The sequence below is a fragment of the Salmo salar genome, chromosome 09, assembly GCF_965601325.2.
Source record: "Salmo salar chromosome 09, fSalSal1, whole genome shotgun sequence".
NCBI lineage: Eukaryota > Metazoa > Chordata > Actinopteri > Salmoniformes > Salmonidae > Salmo > Salmo salar.
This window is the reverse complement of record NC_138299.1, coordinates 145,062,098-145,083,998: the sequence shown is the minus strand read 5'-3', so window position 1 is coordinate 145,083,998 and position 21,901 is coordinate 145,062,098. Positions and strand designations below refer to the sequence as shown.

Sequence of the window (21,901 nt, the reverse complement as noted above, 5' to 3'; positions counted from 1 at the left end):
AGATACTGTTGTCAGATTTTGAGTTGTCCTCTTGTAATCTATTTACTCAACATATTTTCTTTACTTAAACCTTTAAAGGCCCAGTGAAGTCAAAATTCTGTTTTCCTGTGTTTTGTATCACATTGTACAACAGCTGAAGAAACTAACACTGTAAAAGTGTGGTTTTGTTTTTATTAGTGTTATTTCCTGATAGTCGCTGGTTGAAAATACACTCTATACAAGACCTTCTAATCAGCAGGTTTGCAAAGGCCGGAGTTACGGCTTTCCATGGTGACATCACCATTCGGTTAGTTGGTTAATAGACCAATAACAATGATTTCCCAACCTTTCTGCCAGTATATTTTCAGTTTCCCCTCCACTCGGACCACTCCCAGACAGTCCTAGCAAAATCCTTGCTTGAGAAATAGTTTTTTGCTAAAAAGCTATTTTTGCCCATTTTAATGGAAATCTATTTTAGTAAGGCACTTAATACTCAGAAATGATTTGATATTGATATAAAAATGTCTGCATTGAGCCTTTAACAACTCTTCAATGCATTATTCGATTCAACACATCATTGACTATGGGACTTCACCAGGACCAGGCTTTTGGGGCTTTTGCACCAAATGATTTTGGGACAGCCCCAAATCTTTTGCACTGATGCGATGTTGTAAAAAAAAAAAAAGGTCAACTGAAAGCGCCGCTAGTTAGTTCATAGAGCTGTGGTTAGGCGTACGTGAAACTCTCAGTCATCCAACTGTTACAATAAATGTAAAGCAATTGTTGCATGTGGTCAACTAGGTGATCATTTCAGCACCGTTTTGATTGGGACAGCATCATTGCGCTGCTTTAAGACAAACATGGGGACTTGTCTTGATAAATCAATCAATGTCAGATTTTTGTTTTCACTGAGTCTCTGTTTGAATATTTGGTTACAATTAGGCTGGGAATCGTTAGCTAAGTTACGGTGAGTGCTCCCCATTGGGCACAGACGTCAGTTCAGTCTAGTTTTGATTTACATTTGGTTGAGTTGTCTACTAACGTGAATTTAACGTGAAATCAACCAAAAATGTCACCTTGTCATTGGATTTAGGTAAAAAGTTGGGTGAAAAAAAGACTATAGTCCCTTACGTTAGTGACTTTTTGCAAATCCAATCCGTTTTCCACATTCATTCAAAGTCATCACATTAAATGGTTTGATTGAAATAATGTGGAAACAATGTTGACTCAACCAGTTTTTGCCCAGTGGGCCATTAGTCGAGTTTGCTTAGCAGGACTTTCAGAGCATTTTTCTAGCATGTTATTCCTCCGACATTTCAACCTGAAGATCACTGACATCATGATTTGACCTCATTTTTTTCAGAGTTCCCAGTTGTCTTGAACACACAATATGTTGGCTACAGTATAGCCTAGTGGCTTACTTTGTTCTTCCCTCGCATAGTAGTCATGACCCCATGCCTGAAAGGTAAGACTCTCATGAACACATAGGCCTAAGTGTCTTTTGTTCCTCTCTACAATCCTCACCAGCCACGTACGAGACGCTAGAAGGCTAAGATGGCGCTACAAAACATTGCAGGTTTCTACTTTTTCTAGTCTTTTTTTTCTAGTGTTTTTCTTATATGTTCTTACGCAATTTGTTTTGTGCATTACTTCATACACCCGGATAGAACTATTGGAATATGAATCGCTGGGTACTCACCGTCCACCTGACCTTCCCGAATTCCCAGAAACAGCGGAACAATGGAACAATGGTCTAGCTTCTTCGGTGAGGTGCCAGTTTGCCTGGGAGCCTTACTGGAGAGTAGGAAATGAAGGCACCAATGGAGAGGCAGACGTGAGGGAGTCTTAGTGAGATTGAGACCCCGGGCGACCAGTCCTCCATTACCGAGCTTACAACTCCCCAATGTTCAATCATTAGTGAGTAAACTTGACAAAATTTAGTGTGAGGATCTCCTTCCAGAGTGCTCTCTCTTGCAAGAATAAAGGCAGAGGGCTCTGCTTTATGACTAATAACAAGTGGTGCGATGGGGAAAACGTACAGGAACTTGCGAGCTTCTGCTCTCCTGACTTGGAATACATGGTCATCAAATCTTACCCTTTTAACTTCCGAGAGAGTTCTCAGGGATTATCTCCGTGACTGTGTACATCCCGCCCCAAGCCAACCCCATAAATGCTTTAAAAAAATGTTTTTTATTGAATATCCGAAACATACAATATACTTGCAGTGAAACCGCTCAACAACTACATCATACCAGTCATCCAACAGACTCCCATTCAGAGCAACACACAGAAGCATCCAGGGTCAATGCCCTGCTCAAGGGCACGTTGACAGATCTCCCACCAGGCCAAAAAACGTGAACCCGAACCCTCCAAGATCCCCCCACAGTTCCCCAATAGCTGTCCCTCAACCATTTGAGACCCCTCCCACAGTCCCCCAAGAAGAAAAATAAAAAATAAAATTAATTCCATTCCCCACCCCCAAGAACCCCCTAATGCACCAAAAACCAAGCGAATGAACTAAATAAATGCTTTTAAAGTTCTTCATTGGACCCTGAATAAACTGGAGGCCGTGTATAAAAGGCAGTGTTCATTGTCACAGGGGACTTTAACAAAAGTAATTTCCCGAACCGTGCTCCCGAATTACAATCATCCCATTGACTGTCCAACTCGCAGAGATTCTACGCTGAACCACTGTTACACACCTTTTCGATACGGGTATAAGGCCATCTCCCTTCCTTCTTTTGGCAAATCTGATCATGACTCCATTTTGCTCCTCCCCGCCTTCAAACAAAGACTCAAGAAGGAAGTTCCTGTGGTCAAGTCTACACAACGTTGGTCTGACCAATAAGATTCCATGCTCCAAGACTGTTTTGATCATATGAACTGGAATATATTCTGGGTCGCCTCTGGGGATAACATCAATGAATACGCCAACTCAGTCGTCGGAGTGCATAGATGATGATGCATAAATGCATAGATGATGTGATACCGATGGTGTCTTTATACACTTATCTGAATCAAAAACCGTGGATTGATGGCAGCCTTGTTGGGAAAGAGAGAGATGCTGCTTATTAACACGGCAAGGTGACCGAGAACAATTGTATGGTTAAACGTACAAATACGACCTACGCAGATCGATCAAGATGGCGAAACACAAGTATAGGGACAAAGTGGAGGAGCAATTCAGCGGGTCGGATACGAGGCATATATGGCAGGGGCTTCTAACAATTATGGATTACAAAAAGAAAGCCAGTCATGTGGCGGACACCAACACCCCCCTACCGGACAAGCTAAACACCTTTTTCTCACGCTTCGAGGAAAACTATTCTGAGCTGCCGAGAGCCCCTGAGGACAACAAGGGCTACGTGCTTACGGTCTCCACGGAGGACGTATGGAAGTCATTAATGTTAAGCCTCGCAATGCTGCCGACCCAGACGGCATCCCTAGCCGTCCCCTTCAGAGCATGTGCAAATCAGTTAGTTGTTTTTGGACATTTTCAATCTCTCTCTAGCTCAGGCCGTTAACCCACCTGCTTCAAGATGTCCACTATCATCCCAGTGCCCAAGAAAGGGAAAGTAACTGAACTGAATGACTACCAACCCGTAGCACTCACTTCCGTCATCATGAAGAGTCTTGTCAAAGACCACATCACCACCTCCCTCCCCAACACACCGTCCATGGATCTGTTGGGCGGTAGTCAAATTGGAGAGGGTCGAGTGTGTTGGGGAGGGAGGTGGTGATGTGGTCTTTGACAAGACTCTTCATGATGACGGAAGTGAGTGCTACGGGTTGGTAGTCATTGCCCTCACACACCTGGACAAGAGGAATGAATATGTGACAATGCTGTTAATTGACTCCTGGGTTTTTCACACTCAATAGTTTACCGTGTGTATCAACAATGGGTCACCACCCAAAGGACATCCAGCCAAGTTGATGCAAGTGTAGGAAACATTGTAGTCATCATGGGCCAGAATCCATGATAGCGTTGCAGTTCTTGAAACACTCAAATCGGTGAGCCTGGCACCTACTACCATACCCTGTTCAAAGGCACTTAAATATTTTGTCTTGCCCATTCACCCTGTGAATGGCACACCCAGCCTACACAATCCGTCTCAATTGTATCAAGACTTAAAAATCCTTCTTTAACCTGTCTCCTCCCCTTCATCTACGCTGATTGAAGTGGATTTAACAAGTGACATCAATAAGAGATCATAGCTTTCACCTGGACTTTCCTGGTCAGTCTAGGTCATGGAAAGCACAGCTGTCCTTAATGTCATTGTCACAGTTGTAAACATGTGTTTATTATAATTGTTAGTAGTAGTAGTAGTACTATTAGTATGTATTATTATGTTTACTATTATTGTTTCATTCACACCTGCACTGCTGGAGCTTGGAGTTTAAGAATTTCACTGTACACTGCAATTACATCTGCGATGTGGTGCACGTGACTGAATAAAAAACGAATCTAAAGGGACTGTGACAACCACAATTGAAAGCAATGCAGATCTTCTCTACACACACAATTAGGCTTAATACCTGATGAGCTTCCATGATGTTTTCCTGAACTTTCCAATACTTTTCTGATGCTTTTCAGTCACTTAGCCTACAGACGCAAATACACATTTTTACATTTTTCCCATAGGCTATTCAAGTCATTTGAAAGATTTTCTTATTAGCCTTATAAGCATATAAACTTGGTGCGGTCTCTGTGCTACAATGGTTAAAAATGCCACTGGGCCCACATCGTTTCTATAACAACTGAGCTAAAACCACTATTGGCTAAACAGGGGAAAAAGTGATTAGATAGAAACACTTGTTCATTGACTTACTGAAGTTATTCACTGGTAATTGTAGGCTGCTTGCTGATTTGATTTACTTGAAATAGCATTTTAACACTAGGCCTACGTATCCCTACACAATAACCTCATATGGGATTACTGACCACAATCCATTGAATCACTAATACAAAGTGTTGATTTTTGGGCATTGGAGAGAGCACAGCGTATGGAAGAAAACAGCCTGGGAAGGTGCCATGTTGGTGCTGCAGATACATTGAAATGAATTTGTCAAATACTATAATAACTCCTGTCTGTACATAAATAAATGAAATCATTGAAAATACTACACAAGAACATAATTTAGCCACAGAGGATCAATAGATGTTTTTTTTTAAATGCTGTGGATTGTGTTTTATCACATCATGATAAAAGTAGGCACATGTAAGCCTACTGTTGGCAGCACCTGCAATTGGGTCGCATGACTGGAAAATATCAGACAGCTGATTGTTGAGTTGTGGCTGTCAATGAACAGCAGGCAGCAGCTAAAAGGCCTTTTGCAATATTTCAAAATACAATTGCTGGAAAAACAGTTTAGATGTGTCAATGCCCCTGGAAGGTTTGTGGACTATAATTTCCTCATACTGTAAAATTTGTCTCCACTCTTTTCATTGGCATTTAAGACAGGGTTCTTCATTTTATTGATTTCAGTAGCCTATGTCAGTGTTAGAGTAGCCTGTCATTTTGGCCAGTTGTGTGCTATTAAAAAAGATCCTTCTAATGTCTCCAGTTGTGTAAAATGATGTGGAATTGCACGGCTCAGTTGGTAGAGCATGGTGTTTGCAATGGTGTTTGCAACGCCAGGGTTGTGGGTTCGATTCCCACGGGGGACCAGTACAGGAAAAAAAACAAACATGTATGAATTGAAATGTATGCATTCACTACTGTAAGTCGCTCTGGATAAGAGCGTCTGCTAAATTACTAAAATTTAAGAAAATTAAAAAGAAAACTCGACCCGCAAATATGATATCTGTTCTGCTGTGATTGGTGCACCTAGTTCTATAGCACTGCATGCTTACTGATTTCTGAGAACAGTCCCTTAACTTTGCTGTAGTACAACTTTATCAACAACCTGGCAAACTACAATGTTTTTATATTTAACTAGGCAAGTCAGTTAAGAACAAATTGTTATTTACAATGACAGCCTACCAAAAGGCATCCTCCTGCGGGGACGGGGCCTGGGATTAAAAATAAAATAAATACAATATAAATATAGGACAAAACACACATCACAACAAGAGAGACAACACACCACTACATAAAGAGAGACCCTAGACAACAACACAGCAAGGCAGCAACACATGACAACACAGCATGGTAGAAACACAACATAACAACAACATGGTAGCAACACAACATGGTAGCAGCACAAAACATGGTACAAACATTATTGGGCACAGACAACAGCACAAAGGGCAAGAAGGTAGCGACAACAATACATCACACAAAGCAGCCACAACTGTCAGTAAGAGTGTCCATGACTGAGTCTTTGAATGAAGAGATTGAGATAAAACTGTCCAGTTTGAGTGTTTGTTGCAGCTCGTTCCAGTCGCTAGCTGCATCGAACTGAATAGAGGAGCGACCCAGGGATGTGTATGCTTTGGGGACCTTTAACAGAATGTGACTGGCAGAACAGGTGTTGTATGTGGAGGATGAGGGCTGCAGTAGGTATCTCAGATAGGGGGGGAGTGAGGCCTAAGAGGGTTTTATAAAAAGCATCAATCAGTGGGTCTTGCAGCGGGTATACAGAGATGACCAGTTTACAGAGGAGTATAGAGTGCAGTGATGTGTCCTATAAGGAGCATTGGTGAAATCTGATGGCCGAATGGTAAAGAACATTAGCACTAGCTACTCTATGGCCATTCAAACAAGCTTGCACTAGGCTGCTAGCTACAGAAGTTTGCTCAGCTGATCGAGCATGTTTTGCCAAAGTACTAGTTGCCAGTGAGTCCTAGCTAACGAGAGTTATTTTTTTTTTAAAAAGAAGGGAAATCTCGATTTTTAGAGCTGAATTCCACCTCCTACAAGACAGATCAGTTGAGGGACGAGCTATTGCAGGAGTGAAGCCATCTATCATCAGACAATGGGCTGAGCCCTATACATCAGTGGCTGAGCGCCGAATGTTCTGAAACTGTGGTGACATCCCTGCTGACCGGTGTGATTGAATTTGACGGTTGATCTAATCCGACACGTGTCCCCAAAGCAGCATCATGCACATATGTATGACTTCACTCTGCGGTACAAAAACCCGACCATTGACAAACCTATGTGTAGTCTGTCTAATACAGTATATACCCGACGTTTTATTATGACAGTAGGCTACTGTCTGAAACACTTCTCAGCTTCCACTCAGTGCGCTCTGACTGAGAGTAACCTTTCATTTCCATCACCTACCGGCCCTCAGCACGCGCCACCTCATCGAGTCCAATCACAAGCCAGGGAATGCCTCCTGTGCAATGATACCATGACGACGCGCCTGTCACTGCTGGGCTGAGAGCAGCGACCAATATCATCAGACAGACGATGCGGGAATTCAATTGCAATTCGTGCAATTGTATACCAAATTCGTGAAATAAAAGAACGCTTTCCCTTTCGTCGCTGATACACCATCTGTTTTATTCAAGGTAAGTGTCTTGATAAAGTATTCTTTCTCGGTGATGCGCGCGGTCCAGATGTGCTTGATTCTGTGCATCCAGCCAGTTGCTGCGCGCGGTAGGCTACGGGGCAGAGCAGAGGATGGAAGACTGAGCGTCCTGGTCACCTAGAGTAAATTGTTATCTGTAAGCTACATAATATATATTCCAGATAGGAGATAATGGCTTTTTGACAAGTCTGTATCTTCTCTGCTCGGCCATTTTTACTCCCTTTTTAAAATGATTTTCATTATCCCCGTTGCTGGCTGGCTGAGTGTACAAATGGCACACCTTGCAGATAACATTTCTCAGCAGTGACTTCAAATGGTCAAAAATAAGTTTAACATTGATTTTAATTCATAATTCCATAAATAATTACTTGCTGATGTGCCTTTGTTCATTATCTGACAGAATAGAACAGAATCCAAATGTTTACTGCAAATTGTATTGAATTACATTTTTATTTAGTGTAGGCCTATATTATTGGATGTTAGTTTTGCAAGGATTTTCTGGTGTACACAATTTGTTTTTCCTAAAGCTTTGGTCAAGTGGAGGCCAGAAACGTATAAGATTTGTTTACATTTCCCATTCGATTATTATATTTAGCAATTGTTGGTTCTCTTTCATTATTACAATGTCATGTTTTTATTTAAGCTATTCACAAACAACTTTCTGAGATAGATCTCTGTTACTGGCCTCCTAGATTCATTTGAAAGTTGAACATGGAAGATATGCTTAGACCAACAAGTCACGTTAAAGTAAAATGAGGATTGGGACAAAAAGGGAAATTAAGCTTTTAAAACAAGCCAGACAACGGAGTGTCCGCTGCAAAAGGCCCTTGATCATCAGACATACAATCTACATACACTCTAAAAAGAAAATGTTCCTGGAGTATCCTTTAGGGGTTCTTCAAATTGAGACTGTAGAGGAACCACTATAAGTTCTTTGAAGAACTCTTTAAAATGATTCTTCAAAGAACCACTTTTAATGTATCCTCAAAGAAACTTTTGGGGTAAATTTTTTAACTCCCACCCCTGTTATTAATATTATTATTAATAATAGATGGTATAATCATAAAACAATATCAATTTAGTTCATACAAGGGACAACCCTTACCTTAAATTGAGGAGATCTTTACATTTGTCACTTAAGTGTCTGCACCTGCTGTCCATTCAAATTCAAATCCAAGTGTTTCAGTTGGGCACTTAGGTTCCTGTAAGAACCCCCTCCAACTAAGGAGGTTCCTCGATGAACCCCACCTCCTATGGGGTTCTTGGAAGAACCTTTTGGGGGCAACTTTCAGTGCTAAGAACCCTAAGGTTCTTTGAAAAACTTGAAGGATCTTAGGAGAACCGTTGTTGAACCCCTAATTTTTAGAGTGTACGTTGTAGGCCTGCTCTTGCATTATGTTACTATTAGGCTAAGTCTACCTACATATCTATTGAGAAAGTCTATGGCAAATAGGAATAGGTCATTTGGCGTGTCGCCCGGCTGTGAGCTGCACTGTTGTGCGCTGCCCGACTCCGGAGGTGCCAGTCATATTCAAATAGGTTAAACTATTGTCTGTAAAAAAATACAAATATATAAAACTATCGTCTGTCACATCACAATATCATGACGATTTTTGTCAAACATCGTTGATTTACGATTATATTGTAATATCCCCAACCCTAGTATGGACACCATAATCAACATTTTGGTTGACAAAGTTTGAACTGTACCATTGACAAATGTTGTGCACTCAAGTTGTGAATATCTTGTCAACTGTTAAGCTTGTTTGTACTGCTGAAGTCATTTACTTGGCTTGTAGCAACTATAATCAAATCAGGGTGGTCTATTGGAGAGAGCTTGTACTTATACACAGTGCATCTATTGTCTGCCAGGGATGGTCCGATAGGATGTGTGCATACAGATGCACAGTTTTACGCCCTTGTCTCTTATGCCATGTTTCTGTCTGCAGTAGCTTTCTTCTGGGGAGTGTTCTTCTGGGGAGTGTTCTTCTGTGGAGCGTTCTTCTGGGGAGTGTTCTTCTGGGGAGTGTTCTTCTGTGGAGCGTTCTTCTGGGGAGTGTTCTTCTGGGGAGTGTTCTTCTGGGGAGTGTTCTTCTGGGGAGTGTTCTTCTGGGGAGTGTTCTTCTGGGGAGTGTTCTTCTGTGGAGCGTTCTTCTGGGGAGTGTTCTTCTGGGGAGTGTTCTTCTGTGGAGCGTTCTTCTGGGGAGTGTTCTTCTGGGGAGTGTTCTTCTGGGGAGTGTTCTTCTGGGGAGTGTTCTTCTGTGGAGCGTTCTTCTGTGGAGCGTTCTTCTGTGGAGCATTCTTTTTATGTAATAGGTTTCAGAGGGTTTGTCATAGGCCTATATCATTCACCAGAGGGTATGGTTATATCTTTTGGTTGAACCAGAAGTTTGAGGTCTATCAGCTTGTCAGCATGGCATAGATAGGGTCAATGTCATGGTCTGCCCTGCATCCAGGCTCATGTATCCTACACTCAGCAGTGAGGGAGATGGCCTGCAGCCCTGCATCCAGGCTCATGTATCCTACACTCAGCAGTGAGGCCCTGCGTCCAGGCTCATGTATCCTACACTCAGCAGTGAGGGAGATGGCCTGCAGCCCTGCGTCCAGGCTCATGTATCCTACACTCAGCAGTGAGGGAGATGGCCTGCAGCCCTGCGTCCAGGCTCATGTATCCTACACTCAGCAGTGAGGGAGATGGCAGAGAAAGGAAGATATCATAGAGAACCCTTAGTTTCAGATTAGGCTAGTTGTTTTGGTGGTTGTCTGGTATGTTTACTGTCTGGTTGCTTGCTTCTGCTACCCCTCAGACCTTAAGAAGAAAAGCTGTAGTCTGAGCCACATATCCATTCCATTGTGTGTTGTCTTATCACTTTCAGTGAAATCATGCTTACTCAAAGCTTTTCAAGTATGCTTACGCCATTATTTGGAGATGTCTGCATACACACACGCACACGTACACACGCACGCACACGCACGCACACACGCACACACACACACACACACACACACACACACACACACACACACACACACACACACACACACACACACACACACACACACACACACACACACACACACACACACAGTCTGACCCCTCCAGTGGTCTTCCTAGATGTGGCACTATGTGGTGTGCTGGGCTACTGGCACAATGGTGACTTTGAGCTTTCTCCAGGAGGACTGCCTGCGGAGGCGAGAGGAGAGGGTGGTGTTGGTCACACAAAAGGCCCCATTCACAATCGTTTAAGGAAGCAGTGATTCACTCTTACTGTGGCCTGCCTGCCTGCCCACCAACTATGGGAGGAGGGATGGCAAGATATTACTGAATTAATCCACTGTGTTATGTTCGTACTCCATTTCCAAAGCTTCTGCCCTGTTACACAAAGCTCAATTATTGACCAATTGTCCCCCCCCCCCGATTCATTCTTGATGTTCTTTTGATTGTTCTATTGGTTGAAGCTTTATAATGGACTTATCACTCCCTAATAGGGTATCCCCCCTTAATCATATCACAATCAATTTGAATGTGGACACAAATATTATTTTTTTGTATAATTCTGACAGAAATATTTCATTAAAATATGCAAATTAGGTGATATCTCATTAAATATTAGCATATCATGCAAATCCTTTTTTCTGGACACAGGAAGAAGTCAGCCTAAATATTTTGGTTTCCTTTTGATAAGACACTCCAGGACAGGACTTACACATAATAACCGATTGTGAAGAAATACATATTTTTTTCTTTCTATCTGTAAAACACTAAAGAAAGGTATGTGAAATGTAGTTTTGGTGCATTTTTCAGAAGAAAATGTAATCTAGAATAAACATTTGACAACCTGTCAACAGTTCCCTATGTATAAGTCTGGAAAATACATCTAAGGATAACCGTACAAAATTTGGGGAATGCAGATGCATGAAGCAGAGAAAAATGAGTTTGAAAATATAGTTGGGAAATGGCAGTTAAAGACAAGGAATTTAGACTACCAAATGACAAACACCTATTTAGACAACATTCTCTTTAAAATAGCCTTTTAAATTATGTGTAATTCAATGGAGTGAGCTTTGAAATTATGGATGTATGTCCATTTAAAGTGGTTACAATTCACCATTTTGATGACGGTAGTATGATAAACTAACGAATATATACATTTTCATAACTTTTTGGAAAATACTAATATTAATGGACCAAAAAACCTAGTACAAATAAAATGTCATTTTAGCCTGTCGTGCCTGCTCCTATCGCAAGTGTGAGTTCCAAAACAGGGCTCGTGACCTGCAGCCTCACCCGTCTGCTGGAGAGAGGGGGAGAATTGAGTGGAAGAGAGCGAGAGAGAGGTTTGACTTGTTAGTCAGGCCTCCTTCACCAGGTCTCCTCATGGCCTCCTTCACCAGGTCTCCTCATGGCCTCCTTCACCAGGTCTCCTCATGGCCTCCTTCACCAGGTCTCCTCATGGCCTCCTTCACCAGGTCTCCTCATGGCCTCCTTCACCAGGTCTCCTCATGGCCTCCTTCACCAGGTCTCCTCATGGCCTCCTTCACCAGGTCTCCTCATGGCCTCCTTCACCAGGTCTCCTCATGGCCTCCTTCACCAGGTCTCCTCATGGCCTCCTTCACCAGGTCTCCTCATGGCCTCCTTCACCAGGTCTCCTCATGGCCTCCTTCACCAGGTCTCCTCATGGCCTCCTTCACCAGGTCTCCTCATGGCCTCCTTCACCAGGTCTCCTCAAGGCCTCCTTCACCAGGTCTCCTCATGGCCTCCTTCACCAGGTCTCCTCATGGCCTCCTTCACCAGGTCTCCTCATGGCCTCCTTCACCAGGTCTCCTCATGGCCTCCTTCACCAGGTCTCCTCATGGCCTCCTTCACCAGGTCTCCTCATGGCCTCCTTCACCAGGTCTCCTCATGGCCTCCTTCACCAGGTCTTTGTTCTGAGTCTTAGTACGCTGGGCACCTGGCACGGCTCACACATGGGTCAAGTCACGGTGTGACACAGCCTCCTCTCCTCCTCATACAACACTACCTTTGTACTCTCACCTGTCACCTGTACAGTCAATCTCACTTGTGTTTTAATACCAGACAGCCCCTCCCACAGTGGTTAGCCCCTTCTCCTGTGTGATGTTATAAGTCATTACCCAGTCGCAGACAGAAAAGGCATCGGTCACTCAGTGTATCCAACCACTGGAACAGTCACACATGAAAGAAGTTTAATCATCCATTTTATTGCTAGCTAGACAAATATTACAACAATAACGGAAGTGTGGTCAAAGTTATGAGTTCGAATGCCACGGTGCAAACAGTTAATGTTTTATCGGTCATGTTTTGTTTATTCTTCCCTCCCAATATGCAGAGTCATCAGCTTAAGCCGATCTGATTGGGACAGTTCACTTTAGCCTAATAATTATTCATGTCAGCCGCCATGCTTTTGACCTTGGGTTCCAGTGGCAGCCCAGATTACTCCAACAAACTCCAACAAACCCATTAGACAACACCAACAAACTACAAGAATCCCAAACACTACTCCAACAAACTCCAACAAACCCATTAGACAACACCAACAAACTACAAGAATCCCAAACACTACTCCAACAAACTCCAACAAACCCATTAGACAACACCAACAAACTACAAGAATCCCAAACACTACTCCAACAAACTCCAACAAACCCATTAGACTGCTCCAACAAACTACAAGAATCCCAAACACTACTCCAACAAACTCCAACAAACCCATTAGACTGCTCCAACAAACTACAAGAATCCCAAACACTACTCCAACAAACTCCAACAAACCCATTAGACTGCTCCAACAAACTACAAGAATCCCAAACACTACTCCAACAAACTCCAACAAACCCCATTAGACTGCTCCAACAAACTCCAAGACAACCCCAAGACTATCCCAACAACTACTCCAAGAAACCCCAAGACTACAACAACAAACCCCAAGACTACTTCAAGAACCCCAAAGACTACTCCAACAAACTCCAAGAAACCCAAAGACTACTCCAACAAATTCCAAGAAAACCAAAGATTACTCAAACAATCTCCAAGAAACCCAAAGGCTACTCCAAGAAACCCAAACACTACTCCAACAAACCCATTAGACTACTCTAACAAACCCCAAGACTATAAAAAAGACTATCCCAAGAAACCCCAAGACTACTCCAAGAAACCCAAAGACTACTCCAGCAAACTCGAAGAAACCCAAAGACTACCCCAACAAACCCCAAGACGACTCCAGCAAACTTTAAGAAACCCCAAGACTACTCCAACAAACTCCAACAAAACCATTAGACTACTCTAACAAACCCGAAGTCTATAGAAGGCAACCCCAAGAAACCCCAAGACTACTCCTAGAAACCCCAAGACTACTCCAACAAACCCAAAGACTACTCCAACAAACCACAAGACTACTCCAACAAACCCCAAGACTACTCCAACAAACCCAAAGACTACTCCTAGAAACCCCAAGACTACTCCAACAAACCCAGACTACTCCAACAAACCACAAGACGACGCCAAGAAACCCCAAGACGACTCCAACAAACTCCAAAAAAACCCAAGACTACTCCAACAAACTTTAAGAAACCCCAAGACTACTCCAACAAACTCCAACAAACCCAAAGACTACTCCAACAAACTTTAAGAAACCCCAAGACTACTCCAACAAACTTTAAGAAACCCCAAGTCTACTCCAACAAACTTTAAGAAACCCCAAAACTACTCCAACAAACTCCAACAAAACCATTAGATTACTCTAACAAACCCCAAGTCTATAAAAGACTACCCCCAAGAAACCACAAGACTACTCCAACAAACCCCAAGACTACTCCAACAAACCCAAAGACTACTCCAACAAACCACAAGACTACTCCAACAAACCCCAAGACTACTCCAACAAACCCAAAGACTACTCCTAGAAACCCCAAGACTACTCCAACAAACCCAAAGACTACTCCAACAAACCACAAGACGACGCCAAGAAACCCCAAGACGACTCCAACAAACTCCAAAAAAACCCAAGACTACTCCAACAAACTTTAAGAAACCCCAAGACTACTCCAACAAACTCCAACAAACCCAAAGACTACTCCAACAAACTTTAAGAAACCCCAAGACTACTCCAACAAACTTTAAGAAACCCCAAGACTACTCCAACAAACTTTAAGAAACCCCAAGACTACTCCAACAAACTCCAACAAAAGCATTAGATTACTCTAACAAACCCCAAGTCTATAAAAGACTACCCCAAGAAACCACAAGACTACTCCAACAAACCCCAAGACTACTCCAACAAACCCAAAGACTTTTCCAACAAACCCCAAGACTACTCCAACAAACCCCAAGACTACTCCAACAAACCCAAAGACTACTCCTAGAAACCCCAAGACTACTCCAACAAACCCAAAGACTACTCCAACAAACCACAAGACTAGGCCAAGAAACCCCAAGACGACTCCAACAAACTCCAAAAAACCCCAAGACTACTCCAACAAACTTTAAGAAACCCCAAGACTACTCCAACAAACCCAAAGACTACTCCTAGAAACCCCAAGACTACTCCAACAAACCCAAAGACTACTCCAACAAACCACAAGACTACTCCAACAAACCCAAAGACTACTCCTAGAAACCCCAAGACTACTCCAACAAACCCAAAGACTACTCCAACAAACCACAAGACTAGGCCAAGAAACCCCAAGACGACTCCAACAAACTCCAAAAAACCCCAAGACTACTCCAACAAACTTTAAGAAACCCCAAGACTACTCCAACAAACCCAAAGACTACTCCTAGAAACCCCAAGACTACTCCAACAAACCCAAAGACTACTCCAACAAACCACAAGACTACTCCAACAAACCCAAAGACTACTCCTAGAAACCCCAAGACTACTCCAACAAACCCAAAGACTACTCCAACAAACCACAAGACTAGGCCAAGAAACCCCAAGACGACTCCAACAAACCACAAGACTAGGCCAAGAAACCCCAAGACGACTCCAACAAACTCCAAAAAACCCCAAGACTACTCCAACAAACTTTAAGAAACCCCAAGACTACTCCAACAAACCCAAAGACTACTCCTAGAAACCCCAAGACTACTCCAACAAACCCAAAGACTACTCCAACAAACCACAAGACTACTCCAACAAACCCAAAGACTACTCCTAGAAACCCCAAGACTACTCCAACAAACCCAAAGACTACTCCAACAAACCACAAGACTAGGCCAAGAAACCCCAAGACGACTCCAACAAACTCCAAAAAACCCCAAGACTACTCCAACAAACTTTAAGAAACCCCAAGACTACTCCAACAAACCCAAAGACTACTCCTAGAAACCCCAAGACTACTCCAACAAACCCAAAGACTACTCCAACAAACCACAAGACTACTCCAACAAACCCAAAGACTACTCCTAGAAACCCCAAGACTACTCCAACAAACCCAAAGACTACTCCAACAAACCACAAGACTAGGCCAAGAAACCCCAAGACGACTCCAACAAACTCCAAAAAACCCCAAGACTACTCCAACAAACTTTAAGAAACCCCAAGACTACTCCAACAAACCCAAAGACTACTCCTAGAAACCCCAAGACTACTCCAACAAACCCAAAGACTACTCCAACAAACCACAAGACTACTCCAACAAACCCAAAGACTACTCCTAGAAACCCCAAGACTACTCCAACAAACCCAAAGACTACTCCAACAAACCACAAGACTAGGCCAAGAAACCCCAAGACGACTCCAACAAACTCCAAAAAAACCCAAGACTACTCCAACAAACTTTAAGAAACCCCAAGACTACTCCAACAAACTTTAAGAAACCTCAAGACTACTCCAACAAACTTTAAGAAACCCCAAGACTACTCCAACAAACTCCAACAAACCCAAAGACTACTCCAACAAACTTTAAGAAACCCCAAGACTACTCCAACAAACTTTAAGAAACCTCAAGACTACTCCAACAAACTTTAAGAAACCCCAAGACTACTCCAACAAACTCCAACAAAACCATTAGATTACTCTAACAAACCCCAAGTCTATAAAAGACTACCCCAAGAAACCACAAGACTACTCCAACAAACCCCAAGACTACTCCAACAAACCCAAAGACTTTTCCAACAAACCCCAAGACTACTCCAACAAACCCAAAGACTACTCCTAGAAACCCCAAGACTACTCCAACAAACCCAAAGACTACTCCAACAAACCACAAGACTACTCCAACAAACCCAAAGACTACTCCTAGAAACCCCAAGACTACTCCAACAAACCCAAAGACTACTCCAACAAACCACAAGACTAGGCCAAGAAACCCAAAGACTACTCCTAGAAACCCCAAGACGACTCCAACAAACTCCAAAAAAACCCAAGACTACTCCAACAAACCCAAAGACTACTCCAACAAACCACAAGACTACTCCAACAAACCCAAAGACTACTCCTAGAAACCCCAAGACTACTCCAACAAACCCAAAGACTACTCCAACAAACCACAAGACTAGGCCAAGAAACCCCAAGATGACTCCAACAAACTCCAACAAACCCAAAGACTACTCCAAGAAACACCAAGACTATTCTAACAAACTCAAAGAAACCCAACGACTACCCCAACAAACCCCAAGACTACTCCAAGAAACCCCAAGACTACTCCAACAAACCCCAAGACTACTCCAACAAAACCCAAGACTACTCCAACAAAACCCAAGACTACTCCAACAAACCCAAAGACTACTCCAAGAAACACCAAGACTATTCTAACAAACTCAAAGAAACCCAACGACTACCCCAACAAACCCCAAGACAACTCCAAGAAACCCAAAGACTACTCCAACAAACCCCAAGACTACTCCAACAAACCCAAAGACTACTCCAAGAAACACCAAGACTATTCTAACAAACTCAAAGAAACCCAACGACTACCCCAACAAACCCCAAGACTACGCCAAGAAACCCCAAGACTACCCCAACAAACCCCAAGACTACTCCAACAAAACCCAAGACTACTCCAACAAAACCCAAGACTACTCCAACAAACCCAAAGACTACTCCAAGAAACACCAAGACTATTCTAACAAACTCAAAGAAACCCAACGACTACCCCAACAAACCCCAAGACAACTCCAAGAAACCCAAAGACTACTCCAACAAACCCCAAGACTACTCCAACAAACCCAAAGACTACTCCAAGAAACACCAAGACTATTCTAACAAAGTCAAAGAAACCCAACGACTACCCCAACAAACCCCAAGACTACTCCAAGAAACCCCAAGACTACTCCAACAAACCCCAAGACTACTCCAACAAACTCCAAGACTACTCCAACAAACTCCAAGAAACCCAAAGGCTACTCCAACAAATTCCAAGAAAACCAAAGACTACTCCAAGAAACCCAAACACTACTCCAACAAACCCATTAGACTACTCTAACAAACCCCAAGACTATACAAAAAGACTATCCCAAGAAACCCCAAGACTACTCCAAGAAACCCAAAGACCACTCCAACAAACCCAAAGACTACTCCAAGAAACCCCAAGACTACTCCAAGAAACCCAAAGACTACTCCAACAAACCCAAAGACTACTCCAAGAAACCCCAAGACTACTCCAGCAAACTCCAAGAAACCCAATGACTACCCCAACAAACCCCAAGACTACTCCAACAAACTTTAAGAAACCCCAAGACTACTCCAACAAACTCCAACAAACCCATTAGATTACTCTAACAAACCCCAAGTCTATAAAAGACTACCCCAAGAAACCCCAAGACTACTCCTAGAAACCCCAAGACTACTCCAACAAACCCAAAGACTACTCCAACAAACCACAAGACTAGGCCAAGAAACCCCAAGACTACTCCAACAAACTCCATCAAACCCAAAGACTACACCAACAAACTCCAACAAACCCAAAGACTACTCCAACAAACTCCAACAAACCCAAAGACTACTCCAAGAAACACCAAGACTACACCAACAAACTCCAACAAACCCAAAGACTACTCCAAGAAACACCAAGACTATTCTAACAAACTCAAAGAAACCCAATGACTACTCCAAGAAACCCCAAGACTACTCCAACAAACCCCAAGACTACTCCAAGACACACCAAGACTATTCTAACAAACTCAAAGAAACCCAACAACTACCCCAACAAACCCCAAGACAACTCCAAGAAACCCCAAGACTACTCCAACAAACCCCAAGACTACTCCAACAAAACCCAAGACTACTCCAACAAACTCCAAGACTACTCCAACAAACTCCAAGAAACCCAAAGGCTACTCCTATAAGCTCCAAGAAAACAAAAGACTACTTAAACAAACTCCAACAAACCCAGATTGTGTGTGTTCCCACATGTCCATAGAGAAAGAACAGGAAACTGAGACCCGGTCATTAACTTCAGCAGTGTATCGGTCCAGTACAGTGACTGTAAGTGACCTCTGACACTGCTAGGTGTGCTGGGTAATTGTACAGCACCGAGAGATGATAATGGGAGTTGCTGGCAGAGCTCTGCTGTCTCACTCTGGGTTATTCCTGAGCCTTTAGGGAGCGTTTTGGAGAGGGGATAGGGTGTGGGTGTGTTTTGGAAGGATGGGAGAAGAATGTCGTGCTGCTGGAGAGGAGTTGAAGATGAGCAGCTCTCTCATATGAATAATGGATGACTGCTGCTAAAATAGTCTGCTGTGGTCTAGGTTTAATTCAGTGGAAGTGTGTGTGTTGGTAGGATTTATTGTTTGTTAGTATTTCTCAGTTGAAGCTCATGTCTGAAGGACAGAGAGTTACAGAGTGAGTTTGAGCAGCAGGACAATGCTATTGATCAGTGGCTAGGGAAATTACCTAGAAAATGTGCAACAGGGACAGACATGGCACAGCATTAGCGCCCAACCATGCAGGATAGCATATCATCGCTGTAATTTGTAGCTCAATGTCTTTAGCCTCTTTGGGGGAACCATCAAAGATGGCCATGGAGAGGGAGGAGGAGCATGGCTTCCAGTGCCATGGACAGTTACCCATCTCTACTATCCTCACGAGTTGGAGGTAGCTATCGTCATCCCTGTTAACACACACACACACACATACCCTATTTCACAGACATAATCCTCACATGTCACACACAGAATCCCTTTCAGTGAAATTTTAACACACATTTGTTTTAAATCTGATATACAGTAGTAACGCACCTTTCACTCAGTTGAGGATTTGTGTTGAAATCCATTCTGAGTTACCATGACTCAGTGTCAGCCCCCTCTTTTCTTTCTTCCTCACCCCCACAGCCCTCTCTCTCTCTCTCTCTCCCTTTCTTTCTTTCTTTCTTTCTTTCTTTCTTTCTTTCTTTCTTTCTTTCTTTCTTTCTTTCTTTCTTTCTTTCTTTCTTTCTTTCTTTCTTTCTTTCTTTCTTTCTCTCTCTTTCTCCCTCTCTCTCCCTTTCTTTCTCTCTCTCTCTCCCTCTCTTTCTCTGTCTCTCTCTCTGTCTCTATCACTCTATTTCTCTCTCTCCCTCTCTTTAGTCTCTCTCTCTCCCTCTTTCTCTCTCTCTGTCTCTCTCTCTCTGTATCTCTATCACTCTCTCTCTGTCTCTCTATCACTCTCTTTCTCTGTCTCTCTTTCTCTGTCTCTCTTTCTCTGTCTCTCTCTGTGTCTGTCTCTCTCTCAGTCTCTTTCTCTCTCTCTCTCTCTCTCTCTCTCTCTCTCTCTCTCTCTCTCTCTCTCTCTCTCCCCCTGTCATCTGTCATTGCATCGTGGGTTGTAATGGGTACATGGGGGTAAAAGACGCATGTTCCTTAGGCCTTTCTCTCACACATAACCCAACCCCTCCCTTCACTCTCCCTCCATCTCTTTCCCTCTCACACAATATATTTTCTCTTTCTCTCTTTCCCTTCCCTCTCACGCTGTCACACTTTCTCTCTTTCTTTCTATCTCTTTTTCCTGTCATAGTCAGTCTGCTGTCTGTCTGTCTGTGTCTATGCCTTGATGGTTAGTGATAGAGAGAGCATGCTGTACAGTGCTGTGTGGGAGATGGGGTTAGATAGGGAGCTCTGAGCTCCAGCATTCTGGCTGGCTGCAGGGGGACAGTGAGTGAGTGAAGAGCATTCAGGCAGAGCTGTAGCCTACAGCACACAGCTGTCTGTCTTATTATGTAGGCCAAGCCATCATGCTATGCATTACCATTGGTGGATGCTTGAGAAACCCCCACTAAAACATGAGAAGAATCCATTAAAACCTATTATCTTAGAGTATGGAGTCTGCTGACTGTTGGGTTAAAAAGCTCAGATGCTGTCAAAGGAATTGTAGCTAACATACGATAGACATGTTATAAATAGCATATTCTCGTACTATGTTCGAATGTTGTTTTTTTGTCGTCTCTTGTCTAGGCGTAAGGTGCTGCTGCCATTGTCATCACACAAAAGAGCAGAAGAAGAAGGACCAGGAAATGAATAACTTCCCCCGTCAGTGGTAGCAGGATTACGACCCATCATTCTCTCTCCTACCATTCACATCTCAGGGTTAGAGGAGCTGTCTCAGTGATAAACTACCTGCTCAGAGCATAAGCCTTGCAACCCACCCCCACCTTCCACCCCCCTCCCCACTCACTCACACACACCCAGTCAGGATGAAGCTGAAAGAGGATCTGAACCCAGTGCTGCTGCTGCTCTTCCAGGTGACGGTGTGGCTGTACTCTGTCCTAGCCTTCATCCCCTCCTACCTCTTCAGCTCTGTGTCAGAATCAGACGCAGGCCTCGGCTCAGAACAGGAGCGGGCTCAGAGACTCAAGGCCCGGTCTGTGACGGGTCGCCCCGCGGGGCCCTACAGGGCCATGGGCGCCACCAAGAGGCTGGTGTCGTCCCTGCACCCTGGGGTGGACACACTGGATAAGGTGTTTGAGGACGCATCTAGAAGGTTCCCTGACAGAGACTGCCTGGGCACCAGAGAGGTAGTCATGGAGGAGGATGAGAGGCAGAGCAACGGAAAGTTCTTCAAGAAGGTGAGGACAGGAAGGACAGCGTGAGGACTTTCTGTTGGGCAAGAAACTCAGGTGTGTTTTCTGTTTGCAGTGAAAACACAAGACCTTGTTCTGCCAAGTCAGTCTAGCCAAAACAGGAGAGAACAGTCACTCATACAAAACACACCTCTCTTGCCCAACAGAAAGGCCTCACGTCACCTCACACAGCTCACCAACATACAGAATATAGGCCAATCTAAAACACTGTCGCTGTGTGTGTGTGTGACTTAATTACACAGCAATCCTCAGGCTAATCCCACTAGTCTAATCACAGTGCTGTTGAAACTCATGTTGCTGTAATAAAACAATGGAGTGTGCTTGGCCACCTCTTGACTTCCTAAACAATGAGACTTACAGTGAAAAACACGTTGAATAAATGTATTTAAATGTTGTCATTGTTTCACTGACACTGTGTGAATGTGCATTA

The 21,901-nt window shown here is 43.4% G+C and overlaps 1 protein-coding gene across 1 annotated transcript in view; it reads left to right on the top strand.

Annotated features, from left to right (window-relative positions):
* Window positions 1-7,273: 7,273 nt before the first annotated feature.
* The window catches only part of LOC106592274 (fatty acid CoA ligase Acsl3), a 45,256-nt gene continuing 30,628 nt past the window's right edge, over window positions 7,274-21,901 (top strand). The window contains exons 1-2 of the mRNA XM_082955542.1: window positions 7,274-7,438; window positions 20,846-21,456. Of these exons, the coding sequence (XP_082811668.1) occupies window positions 21,085-21,456 (372 nt within the window). The 5' untranslated portion in view covers window positions 7,274-7,438; window positions 20,846-21,084. The remainder of the gene's footprint in view (window positions 7,439-20,845; window positions 21,457-21,901) is intronic.